This window comes from Lactuca saligna, chromosome 8 (assembly GCF_052625555.1).
Source record: "Lactuca saligna cultivar CGN05327 chromosome 8, ASM5262555v1, whole genome shotgun sequence".
Lineage (NCBI taxonomy): Eukaryota > Viridiplantae > Streptophyta > Magnoliopsida > Asterales > Asteraceae > Lactuca > Lactuca saligna.
The window spans coordinates 10,800,122-10,821,451 of NC_136424.1; the positions used below are offsets into that span (position 1 = coordinate 10,800,122).

Consider the following 21,330-nt stretch of genomic DNA (forward strand, 5'->3'; position numbering starts at 1 on the left):
TCTGCTAATTGAATGATGACTCCCGTTTCTTCCAAAGGTTCAACATTGAGAGATTGAAAAACCGAATATGGCATCACATTGATCGAGGCTCCAAGATCTAACATAACACTTTCGACATGCAAATCACCAATGGTACAAGGGATAGCAAATATTCCTGGATCCTTGCATTTGGGAGGTAACTTCTTTTGGATAACCGCAGACACATTTGCATTGACTTGAATCTTTTCATTTGCCTTGAATTTTCTCTTCTTGGTGCATAAATCCTTGAGAAATTTTGCATAACTTGGAATTTTCTTAATAGCATTCAATAATGGAATGTTGATTTGGACGTTGCAAAAAGTTTCAAATAATTCATTTTCTTCCTCTATCTTCTTGGAAAAGGCTAACCGGGAAGGGAAGGGAGGTGGTATGACCAATGGTTTGATGGGTTTGTTGGAAGAGTCGGGTTGATCAACGTTTGGCACAACCGGTTTCTTTGGAGTAGCTTCAACCTTCGAAGGCTCAACAACAATAACCTCATCTTCTTATTCTCTTGAAACTCTTTTAGGGTTGCTTTCTCCAAGTGTTTTGCCACTTCTCAAAGTTATTGCACTCACATTGGGGTTCTTCTCGGTTTGAGATGGAAGTCTACCCCTTTGTTCTATCTTGTTGAGAGTGGTTGTCAAGTCTCCCATTTGTGCTTGAATGTTGGAGAAAGTATTCTTGGTTTCTTGTTGAAATTGGGTTTGGCTTTGAGCAAGAGAAGTGACAAGTTCTTGAAGGCTCATTTTATGGGTACCACTTGATTGGCCTTGTTGTGGAGGTTGTTGGTAATTTGGAGGGTTATAAGAATTTTGTGGATATGGAGGTTTTTGGGATTGGTATTGTGGATGTTGGGGTCTCATCAAAAAATTTGGTGGATAAGGGTTGTTTTGGTTATTCCTCCAATTTGGGTTGAAATTGTTTTGAAATCCCATGGGTCTTGGTTGTCCTTGATATCCGCCCATTGCATTCACATCTTCCGGTTCACTTCCAAGTGTGGGACACTTATCCGTCTAATGGCCCGTCATTGCACAAATACCACATACCATCTATTGTTGACCATTTCCCACCATCATTTGACTTATAACATTAGTCAAATCCAAGAGCTTTGATTCCAAGTGTTGAGTGTTGCTAACTTCACCAAGCACTTGTGTAGAATTTCTCTTCATGTCATTTCGAGTCCCAAAATTCCTTTAATTTTGAGAAATGGTACCAAAAAGTAATCGGATCTCGTGAGGGGTTTTGTTGAAGATGTGACCACCACTTGAAGCATCAATCATCCTCCAATCTTTTTCATTCATACCCTCATAAAATTATTGAAGAAGTAGTTGTTTGGGTATATTGTGTTGAGGACAACTTGTACACAAATTGTTGAAGCGCTCCCAAAAATCATGAAATGTTTCATTTTCCCCTTGACGAATCCTCAAAATGTCACTTCTTTGACTTGAAATGCAGGAGGTGGGATAGAATTTTCTATTGAAGGCCTTGAGTAACTCTTGCCATGTGTGAATTGATCCTGGTGGTAAGTTGAATAACGACTCTCTAGCTTTGTCTTCCAAGGTGAGCGGGAATGCGGTTAACTTGAAATCATCCAATGTCACATTGTTGGGCAACATGCTAAAACATATAATATGAAAGGACTTCAAATGATTTTGAGGATCTTCTCTATCCAACCCATGGAATTTGGTTAGTTGATGGATGAAACTTGACTTCAATTCAATCCCTCGACGGTTTACAGGATAAACAATAGCAAGCGGTGTGTGAGTAACATCCGTTTCCATCATTTGTCTAAGTGTCAACTCTTGAGGGGGATTGGGTGGATTGGGGTTATTGGGATATTGTTGCAAGTAAATGGGTGGTTGATGATAAGGTGGGTAAGGGTATTGTTGGGGATTGTAGATTGGTGGTGGATAAGCTTGGTAATTAGGATATTGGTCGTATGGGGCTTGTTGTTGTGGGTACATTTGGTTTTAGTACATTGGAGGGGGTTGGTAATTGGGTTGATTTGGGTAATGTACTTATTGTTGAACTTGAAAAGCACTGTTTTGAGGTTGGTTGTTTTGGTGGAAGTATTGGTTTTGTGGTTGTGGTAGTTGATAATTAGGTTGGTTTTGAGGAGGGGCTTGATTCCAAGGTGACATATCAATGAGAGGTTCTTGTGGTTGTTGTCTTGGTTGATGGGGTGGGGTATTCATTGGGTTTGGGTTGGGATTATGAGGTGGAGTGTGATTCATGGCTATGTGGTTTTCAAATGGAATGTCTTCGAAGGAATGACCAACAATTGGAGAACTCGGTTCGGTGTCGGTATCACTTGAAGTATGAACTTGAACTTTTATGTTGATTAGTGGAGAAGAGGAATAAGCTTGAACTAGTTGTTGTTGCTTTGCTTGTTTAGCTAACTTTTTCAACCTTTTTGCTTCTCTTTCAATTTCCGGATTGTAGAGTAGTTCACCGGTTCTTGTAGACCTAGGCATAAACAATCAAATAATAATAACCAATTTCCACGACAACGGCACCAAAAACTTGATGGGATGTCAAGCCCACCAAACAAATTACACCCTTTGATTGCTAAATAAACGTAATATAATGGTAAAAAGGGGTATCGATCCTCGGGGAAATGGTTGTATTCAATCACCAATGCAATTCAATAGAACTAGTGAAATTAAACTAACTAACTACATTTAAACTAAAAAGGGGTGTTTTATTACTTGAAAACTAAAATACTTGAATAACTAAAAACCTTGAAATTAAGCAAGTTGATGAGATGCTCAAAGGTTGAGAATAATTGATTAACTAAGGCAATTCAACACAACGAACATTTGTGTGTTTATCATTAGGATCTAATACAAAGCTTATCCTTCATCCCAAATTGGTTATAGCAATCATGAAGCATGATATGCCAAGATTCCTCATAGGTAGTATGGAGGTTGGGGAAGCCCACAACACAAATTCTTAATCAAGATCAAGGGTCAATTGAAGCAATTAATCCTAAGAAATCAATTAGCCTTAAGAATGAAGGAATCCCCAATTCCTAGAGGATGTCAAATGCTTACACATCCATAAAGGAGTTATGATTCATAAGCTAGAGATGATTTCTACCATCATAAAGCCTTTGTTCTAGATAAATTCAATGATCCAATGCAAAATCAATGAAACAAATCAACCATTGCTCAATCAAATACTAAGCTCATGATCAAAGCATCAAGTAAGCATAATAATTGTAAACTAGAATCATAAACATGGAATAAATTGATAATCAACATAAATCCTTCAAAACCCACAAACATTCATTGGTTTTCAGCCAAAGTCAACCAAATATGAGTATTAGCCACTCATGGCAACAAAGTAACAAGAACAATAATCTTATTGCATAAAGAAACTACCTAAGATTTGGAAAAATGAAAAGAAATGGTTTCTAGCTCCCAAAATCGCCTCTTGCAGGTCTCCAATGGTGGAAAATCGTGAATGAGCCTCTAGATCTGATCCCCAAAGGTTATGGTGTGCCAAATGACCAAAATGCCCAAACTGGGCACAGTTGCGTGGGTACCCGCGTGATGAAAATTCCACCCGTGCAAATGTTGCTGAAATGCTATTGGTTCTTCATTCCACCACTCCACCCTTCCACTACCAAAGATTCCTTTGGTCCCCCCCTGTCCATGTAATTTGAATCCACCAATCATCATTTAGCCACCAAATAGATGCTCCAAGCCCAAAATTAGAAATTTATGATCCATCTTCACAAGCCCAAATAATCCAAGCTAATAACTTTCAAAGCCCAATTCTTCTTCTTTGATTCCGCCAAGCCCAATAATGCCTCGGGAGCCCACTAAGCCCGTCTCCACTCAACCCGCAACCGCAACAAGCTCCAAAACCCTGCAAAATTCCTCATGCAACATAAAAAGCACCAGTACGATCCATACTAAAGAAAAATAAATAAAATACAATGAAATAATGATAAAAAGATCTAAAAATCTAAAATAAACTAATAAAAATAAGGAAATAAAATCAACTATCACGCGTCAAAATCAAACCATCTCTACAAAAAAATAGAGAAATTAAAAATAAATCAAAATTAAAAATATTAAATATATAACTTTATAAATAATTTACCGAAGGATACTGCAACATTCCAACCCTTTCGACTTCAGAAACCTCTGTCCATGTGTCTTTATCAAAACCGATGTCCCGCCACATATCGCTCCCAACCTCCCCAATAAAACATTCGTACACCTCCCCAATCGACATGTTAATATTTACGTTAAATTCTATCTTAAGAGGCCGTTCACCGTTAGCTTTAAAGAGTTTGTGCATTTTTTTATTTACCGCCATGCCTCTCCGTTTCAGAGGCACCACTGCATAAAAAAATATTAGTCAGAATAATTTTATATATACATACAATGTGAAATACAATGAATTAGAATAAATTTTAATTACCATCGTTTTGGTGATCACCAAAACTCCCACCGAACGGATGTGGTGGTTCGTCACCACCGTCACCTCCATGACTCATCACAGCAACCATGAGATGAAGCAATGCAATCCGAAAAAATAACATCCTGAAAAATTATAACACAATATGAATATATATATATATATATATATATATATATATATATATATATATATATATATATATATATATAAAATATGATTACAACAAATACAAACCTTATGTTACTAATTAAATGTAAAAAGATTTTTTTTAATCATTCTCGCCCCCAGACACTTCAGTGTCTGCCAATACATCACTATCATAATCAGAATCTTCCTCATCATAATCAGTCTCGCAATCAGACACATTATTGATGATACTCGTCAGTGGGTCAACTTCAATATCATCTTCAACCGATTGAGAATTTTGAAAGTACTGGCTAAAGTCAATTGAGATAGTGAAATTAGAAGAAGCATTGCTAAGAACGACATCGGTTGAATCATTGTCGACATTTTCAATGGGATCATGATCAACATCATTCATCGGTAGATCCCAAATTCTTCTATGATTAACATTTTCAACAACCCACCGTTGGGTGTCATTTACGTCAAAAACAATTTCACAGTTTCCAGTTTCCATCAATCCAAAGAAATCAAAATAATCAAATTCACAATTTCACAGTTCACACTCAAAATCAATTTCACAGCTTCATAAACAATTTCACAGCTTCAAAATAATCATTCATAGCTTCATAAACAATTTCACAGCTTCAAAATAAACAATTTCACAGTTTCCATCAAGTGAAACTGATCAAACTAACCTGTTTTTGCCCAGAAAAATGAAAGCTAGACGGTGGTGAAGATTTAGTCGTGGTGAAGGAGCTGGAATGAAAAAAAACAAATCACTTCAAATAATCAAATTCACAATTTCACAGTTCACACTCAAAATCAATTTCACAACTTCAAAATAATCATTCACAGCTTTAAAATAAACAATTTCACAGCTTCAAAATAAACAATTTCACAGTTTCCATCAAGTGAAACTGATCAAACTAACCTGTTTTTGCCCGAAAAAATGAAAGCTAGACGTGGTGAAGATTTAGTCGTGGTGAAGGAGCTGGAACGAAAAAAAAAAAAAACAAATCACTTCAAATAAGAATCGGTGGTGTTAATGTGAGTTAAAAGAAGAATGCAAACACAATTGGGTCCTGAAAACTAATATCATCGGAGATATGAGCACGAAATCGAAGGTTCCGTCGGAATTGGAGGTGGCAGTCGCTATGGAGGTTATACCGCCAGTGGGACTCGGTTTTGGAGGACAATCGGCGGTGGGAGAAGAGTTTGCAGCGCAATCAGCGGTGGGAGTCGCCACAGAATTTTCAGATCGCCGGTGTGAAAGAAAGGAGAGGAAATGTTCGTCTGGGGAAGACGAATTGGAACATAAAGGGCTACGCTAATAGCGGCGACACGGGGCTATTTGCGGCGACAAAATGGAGGGAATCATACGCACACTTTCTGGCGATTACCAACCGTTGGATTGGGTAGGAATTGTAGGGCCAGATTTGATCTAAGGGTGAGTCAACGGATCGACACCTTTAGCGGCGACGTGTCGCCGCTAAAGGGGTAGTCTCTAATGCCGTATTGCAGGAACAAACCCTATCCGTTGGATTATTTGCCAAACCAAGGGTCACGATTGAAAGTAGCATGTCTCCGACGGATCTCCGGTGGTTATCTTTAGCGACGACAGTAATAGCGATGACAATGATGTTTTAGCGGCGACATCAAGCGCATCTATTCTGGTGTCACCGCTATTGCTTATGTCGTCCCAAAAAGCGACGTTCCTAATACTCCGAATTCTTGTTGTGCATAGCCACTAGATTTGGTCTGTAAATATATTAAATGCTATTGTAGTGGTTTTTTGATGAAACTTAATGACACATGATGACCATCTTTCAAGCATTAATTAGTAACCAAATATTTGTAAAAATTCAGTTATATTTTTCTTGGAGTGGACGATGATTAATACTTTTGTTGGTTGCAAGTTGCGACGGTGATTTCTAACACTTAATTTGACACTACTAATCCAATCTATAAATTGTGAGGATGATTAATACTCAACTCAACGTTTGCCTCTCTCAAAATTCAAAATCGCTGAGCAATAACACATGTTAATATATAACATACAGCAGAAAAGTTGCTTGCGGTTGGTCATGCATGAGTAAAACAAAACAAAGTGATAGAAGGAGTGGGAGGTATGGTTCCCACACTTTTGGTGGGCCATACCCTTCCTTCCCCACTCTCTTTTCCCTCACCTAAAAGCCAAGGAGTAGGTGGGAAACCCTTCCCTCACCCTTTTTTTATATAAATAAAATTAACTTAATTAAAATTTTAAATTATAATTTTAAATTAATATTAAACATAAAACTTAATTAAAAATCAAAAGCATTTCATTAATTAAAATAAAACTTACTTTAAACCTAAAATGTAAAAAAAGTAGACAATTAAAAAAAAAACACACATAAACTAAAAATCAAACAAACCACCAATGGCCTACGGAAAATATTTTTTCAGATTTTTTTACCTGTTCTTCATAACGAGCTCGAGAGCCGGTCCCGAGAGATGATCGGCGTTCTACATCAAAAACTTCACGTCTTTCATTTCTTGTCTCACCGCTCGCTCATTTTTCATTGTTTCTTCTTTTTCTTTGTCGAAAACCAAACGTTCGGAGAAATTAAAATTTTATCGATCAAACGACGATGTTATCTTCCGCATTTCCTCAACGTCCACGCTGAAATCAGATGCACTCGAAGAAGTCCCTTTTCCCTTTCTCTTCGCTTTGTCTCTACCCATTGGCCGGACAATTTCTTCTAGCTCGAGTTCGTCGTCCTGATTTAAATCTACACCAACCCGAGCATTGGAGGAGGTTGTGTAACCACTAGAGCTCGTTTTCGTTCGCTTTGATTGTTGGACTCCAAAAATAAAATCCCGCTCGTATGTTATCCACCTAGGACTTCGGACCAATAATTTTCAACAATCGTGCCACTTGAATGGTTTTCCGACTTCCTCAAGGTAAATTTGCAACGCTACTTGAAGTATTTCTTCGTCGCCTTGGCCGCTTTTCCGTTGGGTTTTTAGGTTGTTGTACAACCCGTTAATTTTTGAAACCCCCTTGCTATTTCTCGAAACTTTGAGTTAAGTTGATGTTTAGTACGATAGTCGTCACTTTTTACTAGCTCCTGTCGAAATCGTTCTAAAATACGAAACAAAAAATGTTCTCCCGGTTGTGCGTTTCCCTAAATCGAATCTTCAGAAATATCCACTCAAGCTTTGACCAAAACTAGCTCTTCGTGTGGAACCCATACTGTCGACTTTTGTCTTCCCGGTTGTGCGACACCCTCACACACTTGTTTTTTTCCCTTTACGTCTTTGTGGTGGTGGTGTTGGTTAACTTTCGGGAACCATGTCTTCTTCTTCCTCGTCATCCAATTCATCAACAAGTTGGTGGTGGTGTTGGGTTTAGATTTGAGTTTCAGTTTGAGTTTGGGGTTGAGGTTGATTTGGCGATTGTTGATCTGGAAACACAACAAAGTTTGAAAACATTTGTGACTGAACATTTGGAACTTGCATCGGGTAATATTGACCAACATTTTGGTATTGGAATTGTAGTGGCGATTGAATGGTAGAATCGAGTTGGGGGCGGTAAACTCCTTGCTGGGATGAATCGATAGCAAAAATGTTGCGAAGAGAGATGTTTATACTCGAACCATGACTTTTTTTCCGTCGATCGAAACTTGGGTTTTGTTTGTTGGGATTTTTTTTTTTTTGGTTGATATGAAGTAGAGAGAGTATAGAGAGTATTTGATGTGTTTAAAAGTTATGTATATGTATTTATAGTAGTTGTAAAAAGATAAAAAAAAAAAAAATTAAATAAACAAAAAGTAATTATTACCAGCCAAAAAAAAAGTACCTTTTCTACCGTTGTGTAACAGTATTTTTTCAAAAAAAAAAAATAAAATAAAATAAAATAAAAAAAAAAAACGAAACCAGCCAATCACAGCAGGAGAGAGATAGTGGGAGAGGCTCCCCTCACCGTTTCCTGCACGCACCTTCCCTGCGCCGACGGTGCGGTGTTCCGCCGGGCAGGAAGGCTCCCGCTTCCTTTCCCCGTACCCGCTCCGTCCAATCTCAGAAGCTATACATTACCCGTAGACAAGGGGCACAATTCTATTTTGACCCGTGTAACCAAAATTTTCCAACTAGGACACGGTACATAATATTTCCAACTAGGACACGGTACAAGGTTCTAGACCCATTATTTCACACTTTGGTCGTATCTCCATTGACTGACTTATTAAAAGGCATTGCGTATATATGAATAGTTTGATTTCAAGGAGAAATTTTGTACAAGTGGATTAAGTGTGAAATCAAAATTTTGTACAAGTGGATTAAGTTGAATTTTTTTTTTTTTTTTTTTTTTTTTTATGATTACTGACTATATGTATACACGGGACGCATACACCGGACATAATGCATTATCTTATGATCAAGTCGTTAACCCGAATAAACGTATAGTTGTGGTAGCCTCTCGATTTTGAGTGAGTGGTCCATGCATGTGTTTTGGAATTATTCTTTCTCTCTCAACTTTTATATATATATATATATATATATATATATATATATATATATATATATATATATATATATATATATATATATATATATATATATATATATATATATATATATCAGATAAAACACAGCCTTTTTGGCATCAATCATCACAGCTATGAAGGCTCTCACACTTGTAACATTTTCTTTTTATTCATCTTGCCTTTGGTTACTCTTTGCTTCATCACTTTTCACCTTGTGTTCCTGTAATCAGAACTCAGATCATATACAATGTATATCCACGGAACGATTGGTGCTTATCCAGTTCAAGAACAACCTGGTAGACCATTCCAACCGCCTCTCTTCTTGGTCCGGCGACAACTGTTGCAGTTGGTCGGGTGTAGTCTGTGATAACTTCACCCACCATGTCCAGGAGCTTCACCTTCGTGGACCTGATGATGGTGAACGTGAAGAAGCAACAAAACAAATGTTAGGAGGAATCATAAGTCCTTCTTTGATCAAGTTGGAACAACTTCAATACCTAGACTTGAGTTGCAACGATTTTGAATTCAGTCCAATTCCATCATTCATTGGCTCTTTTCAGAATCTGAGATATCTTAACATCTCAATGTCGCATTTTGGTGGGGAAATTCCTCACCACCTTGGGAATCTATCGGAGTTGCTTTTTCTTGATCTTCATGATGATCCTATGCTCGGTAATCTTCGATCAGAGAATTTAAAATGGATAGAGATGAATCTGAAGCGCTTGCAATACCTGGATATGAGTGGCATCAACCTCACCGGAGCTTCAGATCACTGGCTTCAGGCGATCAACTCTCTACCTTCTTTGCAAGAACTGCATTTTTGTTCATGTGGTTTATCTCAAATTCCTAGTGACCCAACCAGAGTTAGTTTTACTTCCATTAACGTCTTAGATCTTTCGTATAACAACTTCAACGGTTTGTTGCCTGGGTGGGTTTTCAGTCTTCATGATTTAGTTTCTTTAGATCTTACTGGTTGCTTTATTGGTGGTTTAAATCCTGGAACTCGTCGTGGTTTCAATAGTATGCCTTCTTTGACGACTCTTCGTGTTTTCGGTAACACTTTTGTTAATTCTTCTTCCATACTAAACAGCTTGTCTAGCTTAAGTAATCTCCGTTTTCTTGATGCTGGTAACTGCAATCTTACTGATCCCATTCTTTGCAACCTTCAAATCCCGTCTTTGAATATTGTTCATCTTGACTTATCAAACAATCAAATCGTTGAAGTGATACCAAAATCTTTAAGTAATCTTTGCAATTTGACAACTCTTGATTTGCAGTATAACAAGTTTTTTGGTGATGTGTCTGAGCTTCTTGAAAGATTTTGTGAATGTGAGTCACCTAAACTGGAGCTGTTATCCTTACGTGGCAATTATCTCACTGGTCGACTACCAGAAAAGATAGGAAGATTGAAGAATCTGGTCAGCATTGATATTGCATACAATAGGTTAACAGGAATTCTTCCACGTTCTTTAGGAAGTTTGTCACTCTTGCAGACATTGCAGCTTAATACAAATCAATTGGAGGGTTGGATTCCAGATTCAGTTGGTGATCTATCCTCCGTGAAATTTTTTGATCTTTCGTATAACAAGTTGAATGGAAGTCTTCCGAAAAGTATTGGAAAACTTGGGAAGTTGAGTTTTCTGACTCTTCATCACAATTCATTAACAGGTATTGTGACGGAAGACCATTTCGCGAATCTAACAGATTTGGACACTTTGTGGGTTGGGGACAATAAGTTAGCGTTTGACCTAGTCAACACCTGGATTCCACCTTTTCAACTCAATGTGCTGAGTTTAGGTTCTTGCAATTTGGGCCCACTTTTTCCTTTGTGGGTTCAATCGCAAACAAGCTTGGAACAATTGGATTTAGCAAACGCAAACATTTCGGACACCATCCCGAATTGGATCTGGAGTAGTTTCTCTTCACTAACGTTCTTGAACATATCCCATAATAACATTGTCGGAAAATTGGGAGATGTTAGTGTTCTTCCATCAGGAGCAGTATTAGATCTAAGCTCAAACCATTTCTCCGGGGGATTACCTCGTAATTTCAATAAACCTGACTTGGATTTCCTGGATCTTTCATACAATAATCTTTCCGGGTCTCTTGATCAGTTCTTGTGTGATGGCATTCAAGAATCGCGACAACTAAGAGTTCTTAATCTAGCCAACAATAACATGTCAGGTGGTCTCCCGAATTGTTGGATGAATTGGGAATCTTTAGTAATCTTGAGCCTAGAGAAAAACAAGTTATCTGGTAAAATCCCATCATCTTTGGGAAATATTCCTACCCTGGAATCACTAGACATGGGAAATAACAAGTTGTCGAATGAAATACCAATGTCTTTATTGAATTCCAAAAACCTGTTGATTGTTGAGCTTGCCGAAAATGAACTCACTGGGAGAATACCGACATCAATAGGAAGAAATGATGCAAGTTTAAAAATTCTCAGTCTACGTTCCAACGGATTAGAAGGTGAAATCCCGAGTGAATTATGTCGTCTCACTTCTATACAAATCTTGGATCTTGCTGATAACAATCTTTCTGGGTACCTACCGAAATGCTTTACAAACTTCAGTGTCATTTCTAGAAAAGAAACGTCCAGTCCGATTGTTCTTTACGATTCTCTTTTCCAGAATCAACTTCTAGGCAGTGCCACGTTGGTGACAAAGGGACGAGTTTCTTCATATAGCACCATTCTTTATCTAGTGACAACATTAGACCTTTCGGATAACAAGTTTTCTGGTTCGATTCCTGATGAGCTTATGGCCCTTTCAGGGTTACGCTACCTGAATCTTTCTCAAAATCGATTAACAGGAAACATTCCCAACACTTTTGATGAAATGAGAGAGCTCGAGTCTTTGGATTTGTCTGTGAACCATCTTGATGGAAAGATTCCTTTGAGCTTGGCTGGGTTAACGGCTTTGAGTTTGTTGAACGTATCATACAACAATCTTACAGGAACAATCCCGACAGGGCGTCAGCTTCAAACCTTCAATGAATTTAGTTTCATTGGAAATCATGCACTTTGTGGGGCTCCTCTTCCAGGGTGTCGACAAAAAATTGATGATACAAAGGGAGCTAATGACGATCATGGCGAACCTGATGGCACTGATTGGATCCTAGTGATATGTATGATCGTTGGATTGGCTGTTGGTTTCTGGATCACAATTGGCACGTTGATTGTCAGCAAACGACGTAGAGATGCATATTATCATTTTCTAGAGGAAATGGGGATCAAGCTTGCAAATTTCATTCTTCTCGTATCCATGTACGTATGCCGTATCCCATAATTGTAGTTTTTCACTTGAATTCTATGTTACGAGTAAAATTACTAGTTACTTTCTAGGTTTTGAAATACAAACAAAGTAAATGTATGTATACTCACGAAGATTATATATGTATATTTCTTAAAAGTTTGTTCATCTTAATATGATGAAAATAGAAGTTTAGAAACTTTACAAGTAAAAGTGTTTTGGGAGGAATAAACTGTAAGAAAAAAGAAAGATATAGCCATATTTATATAAGGCTTTTTGTAAACTTATCAAATATTTTCAGTTTTTATAATATAACTATCACTTAAATCGTTATTTGTTATCTGTTACAAAATTGATCCTTCTTTTTAAGTAATTTTTTTTTACTATTCCTCACAAATTACAACAATTATTTTTGAAAATTTCTCATTTATTAATCTAACACTTCAATTTATAATATGGAACATATTGAAGATATCGCCGAAGAATTATGGACAAATAGGAACATGACGAATGAGGCCAATAGAAGATCAACTTAAAAACGGATGTAATTTTTGATCCGTAAGAAATTTCAAGTCCCTCAAACTCCACTGTTTAGGCATCTAAATCTCTCTCTCTTTCTTTTTTTTTTTTTTTTTTTTTTTTTTTTTTTTTGTCAATTTTCGTGCAATTTCTGTTTTTATTTATTATCTTTTAATGTGAATTTCACTTTTTCAAAATTTGGCACACCTGTCAAATTTATATTCTTCTATATAAAAAAGTTTGAAACCTTTTTATAGGTATCTTGAATATAATAAAAATTTTCTTGAACATTTGGTTGTTTTTGTTTTTGTTTTGCATCAATTTCATACTATAAATTTTCTTTGTGTTATGAAATTGGGATTTTAAGATCCCTAACAACAAAAATAACTTCATTAATTTTGGTGGAGGTCATACAAAAAAGCAAAGTTTGTATCATATAAAAATTTTGTAGTATGTATGTATAGAATTGACAGTAATCTGGTTTAAAATGAAACTTTTTGTGATGATCGATGAAAAAATTTAAAATATAGATGGATTTTTCTTTTTATCTTAAAAATATTTTAGTCTTTAGACATTTGATTAGTTTAGAACATTTTCTTTTTAATATTTATAAGAAAATAGTTTCATGAAACTACCAAGGTAAAAAATAATATCCTAGGGTGGGACCAAGTCACCCCCAACTCGGCCGAGTCAAAATTACTCATGAGAGAGACTCGACCAAGTCAACTCACCCGAAGACCAAAAATGCAGTTTTGATAGATCTTTTAACCATGTTAACCCTGACTCAATCGAGTCAAATTCAAGGCAAAGTTTGACTCAACCGAGTCAAAATTATTGAGTGACGAAACATGTATTTTGACAGACTCGATCGAGCCAAAGTACAAACATCACATGATTTAGTCGTTTAATCTTCTATAAAAGTCAAAATCTTCAAAAAAATTCAACTTTTGCACATCAACTCCGTTATTCATAATATTTGATCAACAACTTTCCAATAACACATTGAGAGTGTTCCTAGCTTCAAGGCACCTAAAAACTCAAAAGAATGTTTGCAAAATCAAAAGGTTCCAAAAATTTAGCCAAAAGTGCCGAAATATGCAAAATTCATGAGATTTAAAGCCTAAAGATAAATACATGGAATAAATGTGCTAAAGATGCAATAAAATGCATTCAAAAAATTTCTCCAAGCTTAGAACATTTCCTTGTCAAAAAATTACTCAGATGCAAGTTGATGACTAAGAATGCAATATGATAAAACAAATTTGTAACAAATTTAAACAAAAATCAGGAACGATTTAAAAAAAACCACTTGAAACTACTAAAGAAAACTTTTTTAGTTAAACCAAATAAAATAAACTAACAGAAAAATTCTCAATCCAGACCCACATGATATAACATCGTTTTTAACAAATATTATTAATACACAACACAACAATACTTATATCTTGGAGAAACAACATGGACTCATTTTTATATAGAGAAAGATTTGATAGAATCACTACCTTACAACGGTATCCTCAAAACAAACGTGTACACTTAGAAATTTGAAAGTAAAATGATGTATGTAGGGATGCAAACGGGTCGGGGATTCCCCGTTACCAGTGGGGACCCGACCCAAATGGATTGGAGATTCCCCGCCTTAGCGGGTAACAGATTAGAGATGGAGATTATATATATATATATATATATATATATATATATATATATATATATATATATATATATATATATATATTAATTTGAGACCATATTAATTTTGTGAGACATGTGAATGCGATCCTAGACATTTATCTTGGAGAACAAAAAAATAAAAAATAAAATTATAAATTGCAAAATAAAAGGAAAAACCAAAAAAAATTTTTTTAAATATTATTTTCGTTATTTAATTTATCCATTTTTTTTAAATCACCATTTTTTTTTCAAAATATGAGTAAAATATTCTAATAGAATATTACTATGTAAATAATCAAATTGAATTTTTAGAATACCAGAATATTCTAATATTTTACTAAAATTGGTATGTATATTAAAATATTCTAATATTCTACTTGAATTGTTAGATTTGTTAGAATATTCTAATATTCTATTAGAATTGTTGAATATTTATAGTTTAATATTCTAAAGAATATTTTAATATTCAAAAAATTCGATTTAAATATTTACAGTATAATATTTTATTATAATACTTCATGTATATTTAAAAAATAATAATTCTTTAATTTTTAATTTTTAATTTTTCTTTGGATAAAACAAATGACGAAAATAATATTCGGTGGTATCATGGGTTTTGCTCTTGTGGTACTCACAAAAGACCCAAACCATAAAATACAAAAGACCCAAACCATAAAATCCATAGAAGCCCATTAGTGGCCCAATTTCTAATTAGGCCCAATCCTTTCTCATAGGCCTTAATCAAAGGCCCAATAATGTTTCTTTGGTCCAAAAGTTCAATTCCAGATGGCGTACTAAGGCCCAAAGTAGTCAAGTCCAAAGAATGGCCCAAACTAAGGCCCATTAGTGCGAAACCCACTCTAACTGAGTATGCGGGGCGTACTCAACTGTACACAGGGCGTAGTGGGTTTGTGACCGGTACATTGCGCGTACCAGCTTGTACACCCAACGTATTCCCCTACTATCCTCTTTTTTCTATTAAGCTCTTAATTCTTCAAGTCAATGGTCCAAATCCCCAAATTTGATTCCCATGGATGACTTAAAACGTAAAGTTGGCAACATTACTTACATAATGACTTAATGGGACTCTAGAGCTCAGAAGAGCTTAATGAAAGGTCTTAACAATTTCATGAGTCCATTTGAACCATAAAGGTTGCATTTTTATGGCCCTAAGTGCTTCTAAGGACTCAAAAGGACGAGTCTTTTGCTCTGAAACTAACAAGATACAAGAAACCCCAACAATGGAGTCAAAATAACCCATAAAACACCCCCAACATTCTAACTAAGCATGTCATGGTTAAGTTTGAAGCTTGATACCTCAAATGAGTCGGAAATGGTGCTAATGTCCTGGATCTACAAGCTTCCTTTGAATCCTTGCTCCTTCTTCAAACTTCATCCTCTTCCAAAACACCAAAGCAACACCAAAATGCTCTCAAAAGGGTTACCAACTCACAAGAACACACCAATATGGGCTAGGGTTTCGAAAAAGGGATTAAGGTACAGTGGAGGCTGAAAGGATGAAGAGCTTTGGGTCTGAAGTTGCTTAAATAGTGCATAATTAGGGTTTGAAGGTCTTGGGCACTACGTTGGATGTAATTCCAGTATGCTGGGCATAGTGCCCCGAGCCTCCCGTGTCCACTTTCCATCCAGGGACCAATTTTGTCAACAACTTTAAAGTATTATAACTTCTTCGTTCTAAGTCCGTTTCCGACGAACTTTATATCCACGAAAAGGTGGCGAGACGCCCTACACTCCTAGCCACCCAAACCCAAGTCTTAAAATCTTTTGGATAAAACCAAAGACCATAAAAGACCGTATCGCCCCTACCCTTGGCCTCCGAGACCATAACTGAGCACTTTCTAAACCGGGTGTTACACAAATAGTATTAAGTCAGCATGACATGTCACCTTTGGAAACCGAATAACCTGAACACTACAAGAAATCAAGGAATTAGTAGCGACAAGGGATTTTAGTGGTGACACGACCAATGCCACTAATGCATTGTTGCCCGAATTTGTGTTATCCCCTTCTGGTAAACCTCAGCCATCTGATCGAGTATCAAAGCCAACAGTCGGGGCCTCATTTTCGCACAAAACCAATACTGGCGACAATTTGTTGCCGTTATAGGGCGAAAATAGTCGCCACTAAAGGTCGAAAAAAAGATGTCGAATAGGTCCCTCGTTAGTTGTCGCTACTATTGGCTTTTGTCGCCGCTAAAGGTCGACACAAATAACACCCCTTTTCTGCTTTCACTGCTTTCATTTTTCTGTGTTTTTATCCATTCTCTTCGAAGATTTTCTCTCAATCGAGTTTCCCAAAGGCTAGAAGACATACCGACGACATCTATAGACAACAGGAAACTCCCCACTTCCACATCTCCGATGATTGAAGTGTAACATTAATTTCGACACTGTTGCTGTCGACTTCCTCTGTGGTTTGTGCTTTTGTTCCTCATTTCTTCTTTCCTTCTTTTATTGTCGGATATGGGTGTCAAATTATGACAAATTATGACACGATACGATAAAAATACACGAAACGAAACGAAATTGGGATAAAATCAAAATTTGAATTCGTGTTTGTGTCAAGATTAAAAAACACGATGTCGTGTCGTGTCGTGTTTGTGTTCATAAATCGACAAGAAAATTAACACGATTAAGCATGTGGTTGTTGGGTTTTTCGTGTTTGTCGTTTTTATCGTGTTATATATCTTTAAGTATGAATGAAATACACTAATAGTTATGTAATACTATCTTTTTTGTGTCGTGTCGTGTTGTCGTGTTTTAATTGGTTCATTTTCGTGTTAATGTAAAAAAAACACGACATCGTGTCGTGTCGTGTTCGTGTTATACAAAACCTTGTCGTGTCGTGTTGTGTCAGACAAAAACATGACACGACTGTCGGTGGCGGATCCCCGAACTGCTGGTCTCACGAATCCCCACACTACCATTACCCAACACGACAATTAGTACGAATCAATAATCATCCTTAGGGTAAAATGACCATTTTACCCTAGTCTAATTTGGTTAATAACTAAGTCCGAAGGCCAAAATACAAAAGACCCAAACCATAAAATCCATGGAAGCCCATTAGTGGCTCAATTTCTAATTAGGCTCAATCCTTTCTCATGGGCCTTAACTAAAGGCCCAATAATGTTTCTTTGGTCCAAAAGTTCAATTCCAGATGGCCTACTAAGGCGCAAAGTAGTCAAGTCCAAAGAATGGCCCAAACTGAGGCCCATTAGTGCGAAGCCCACTCTAACTGAGTACGCGGGGCGTACTCAGCTGTACATAGGGCGTACTGGGTTTGTGACCTGTACATTGCGTGTACCAGGTTGTACACCCAACGTACTCCCCTACTATCCTCTTTTTTCTATTAAGCACCTAATTCTTCAAGTCAACGGTCAAAATCCCCAAATCTGATTCCCATGGATGACTTAAAACGTAAAGTTGGAAAAATTACTTACATAATGACTTAATGGGACTCTAGAGCTCAGAAGAGCTTAATGAAAGGTCTTAACAATTGCATGAGTCCATTTGAACCATAAAGGTTGCATTTTTATGGCCCTAAGTGCTTCTAAGGACTCAAAAGGACGAGTCTTTTGCTCTGAAACTAACAAGATACAAGAAACCCCAACAATGGAGTCAAAATAACCCATAAAACACCCCTAACATTCTAACTAAGCATGCCATGGTTAAGTTTGAAGCTTGATACCTCAAATGAGTCGGAAATGGTGCTAATCTCCTGGATCTACAAGCTTCCTTTGAATCCTTGCTCCTTCTTCAAACTTCATCCTCTTCCAAAACACCAAAGCAACACCAAAATGCTCTCAAAAGGGTTACCAACTCACAAGAACACACCAATATGAGCTAGGGTTTCGAAAAAGGGCTTAAGGTACAGTGGAGGCTGAAAGGATGAAGAGCCTTAGGTCTGAAGTTGCTTAATTAGTGCATAATTAGGGTTTGAAGGTCTTGGGCACTACGTTGGGCGTAATTCCAGTATGCTGGGCGTTCTACCCCGAGCCTCTCGTGTCCACCTTCCATCCAGGGACCAATTCTGTCAACAACTTTAAAGTACTATAACTTTTTCGTTCTAAGTCCGTCTCCGACAAACTTTATATCCACGAAAAGGTGGCAAGATGCCCTACACTCCTAGCTACACACCCAAGTATTAAAATATTATGGATAAAACCCGAGACCCATAAAAGACCGTATCGCCCCTACCCTTGGCCCCCAAGACCATAACCGAGCACTTTCTAAACCGGGTGTTACACAAATAGTATTAAGTTAGCATGACATGTCACCAATGGAAACCGACTAATATGGACGTTACAAGAAATCAAGGCATTAGCAGCGACAAGGGATTTTAGCGGCGACACGACCAATACCACTAATGCCTTGTTGCCCGAATATGTGTTATCCCCTTCTGGTAAACCTCAGCCATCTGATCGAGTATCAAATCCAACGGCCTGGGCCTCATTTTCGCACAAAACCAATACTGGCGACAATTTTTTGCCGTTATAGGGCGAAAATAGTCGCCGCTAAAGGTCGAAAAAAAGATGTCGCATAGGTCCCTCGTTAGTTGTCGCCACTATTGGCTTTTGTCGCCGCTAAAGGTCGACGCAAATAACACCCTCTTTCTGCTTTCACAACTTTCATTTTTCTGTGTTATATCCAGTCTCCTCGAAGATTTTCGCTCAATCGAGTTTCCCAAAGGCTAGAAGACATACCGATGACACCTATAGACGACAGGAAACTCCCCACTTCCACATCTCCGATGATTAAAGTGTAACATTAATTCCGACACTGTTGCTGTCGATTTCCTCTATGGTTTGTACTTTTGTTCCTCATTTCTTCTTTCCTTCTTTTACTATTGATTTCTACTTGTATTTGTGATTAGTTGCACAAAAATTGTTTCATCATGGATTTATCCTTCACTATGACTATTTTTACGATGATGGTATTTTCCCTCTTCCCTCCTTTCTCTTTCTCTTTCTCTTCTGACCAAAATTCCAAACCTAATTGTTTTTTTTTGTTGGTTTTTGTTGTCTTAAGTTACACCACCACCACCACCAGTTGAAAGAGGGCAAAATTTTGGGAACAACAGGTGCATTTTTTTTGTAATTTGTTGTATATATGTGTGCATTTGTGTGTATTATATATATATATATGTGTGTGTGTGTGTGTGTGTGTGTGTATTTCATATATGTGCGTATATAAAAAGTATGTATATATGTGTATAATTTATGTATGTATGTATTTGTATGCAATTTGGATTGTGTTAATGGTTGTTTTATGTGTGTGTATATATATATATATATATATATATATATATATATATATATATATATAATGTATGTATGTGTGTATTTATATGCAATTTGGAGTATGTTGATGATTGTTTTATTTTTATAAAAAGTATGTATATGTGTTTATAATGTATGTATGTGTGTATTTGTATGCAATTTGGAGTGTGTGTTAATGGTTGTTTCATGTGTATAAAAAGTATGTATATATATGTATAATGTATGTATGTGTGTACTTGTATGCAATTTGGAGTGTATTTGTATGCAATGTGTAAACTACAATGTCAAAATGGAAAAAAGAAACAAAAAACAAGTAGGATGTTATTATTGAAAATGTTATTTAAATTAAATTACTATAATAGTTCCTATGTAATGTGTATTTGTAGATAAATTGGTAATTATTACTTTGTTGGTTTGTTAGTTTGATTGTTGGTTTAACTTAGAAGGTTAGTGTTAGTTAGTTGGTTCTTTAATTTGATAGTTTGTTGATATATAGATAAATTGGTAATTGATAGTTTTCTTATCATTTGATATTTTTTAGTTTGGCTTAAGTTAATAGGCTAACTTACAAATCTATATGTTGTTATTTATTATGTGGTTGGAGAATCTTCGATCAATGTCCAATGATCTTGAGAATATTGTGGAACTTATAGGAAGGAAGGGCGGTGATGATGAAACGTTGTATTAGTTTTATCTTTTATTAGAGATTGTAGTATAACATACATTTATAAGAATTTTGTTATTTATTTTGGTGTATGTATGGTCTTATAAAATTTGGATGTTATGTAATCGTTTTTTTTGCGTTTAACTTATCGGTATTATTGCATTCAACATGTATCGGTTTTTGAACAGTCGAAAATGGCTGCTTTTAAAAAAATAAATAAAAAAAGGCAAGAGCGGCGACATAGAGCATTAGCGGCAACATTATCATTAACGGCGATAGTGAGCATTAGCGGAGACTTTTTGAGCAATAACTACATGGCAGTAGCGACGACGTGTCGCCGATAAATGTATTAGCGGCAACTTCCGTGAGCAATAGCGGCGATTTTTGTCGCCGCTAATACCATTTTTTCTTGTAGTGTAAGCAAACTGACCAACTATTCAGAATTACAACAAATTGGAAATATAATAACTTAATTGTAACAAAAAAACACAATGTTAATATCACCAAAAAAAAAAAAATGAAAAGTATATATTTTTTTATTAAATATTTATATAAGAATGTTTTCAAAACCATAATGAAAATTCAATCTATTGGAATAACAAAAAAAAAAGTATGTGAATTTTGTATCATTTTTATTTAAAATAATAAGGAATTTTTGGTTCAAATGTCATGTTAGTATTTTTTTTTTCTTTTCAAATTTCACGTTGTAGATATTTTATGAAAAAAAAACAATGATATTATTGATGGAAAAATATAATGGTTTTTCAATAAACCACATATAATATTTTAAACGACAAAAGACTTTGCACAACT

The 21,330-nt window shown here is 36.2% G+C and overlaps 1 protein-coding gene across 1 annotated transcript; it reads left to right on the forward strand.

Annotated features, from left to right (window-relative positions):
* Window positions 1-9,230: 9,230 nt before the first annotated feature.
* On the forward strand, window positions 9,231-12,965 carry LOC145008401 (receptor-like protein EIX2). Its single transcript, XM_078967030.1, has 2 exons — window positions 9,231-12,375; window positions 12,833-12,965. Exons 1-2 carry the CDS (start codon window positions 9,239-9,241, stop codon window positions 12,858-12,860), a joined length of 3,165 nt encoding a protein of 1,054 aa, XP_078823156.1. The 5' UTR covers window positions 9,231-9,238; the 3' UTR covers window positions 12,861-12,965.
* Window positions 12,966-21,330: the final 8,365 nt, after the last annotated feature.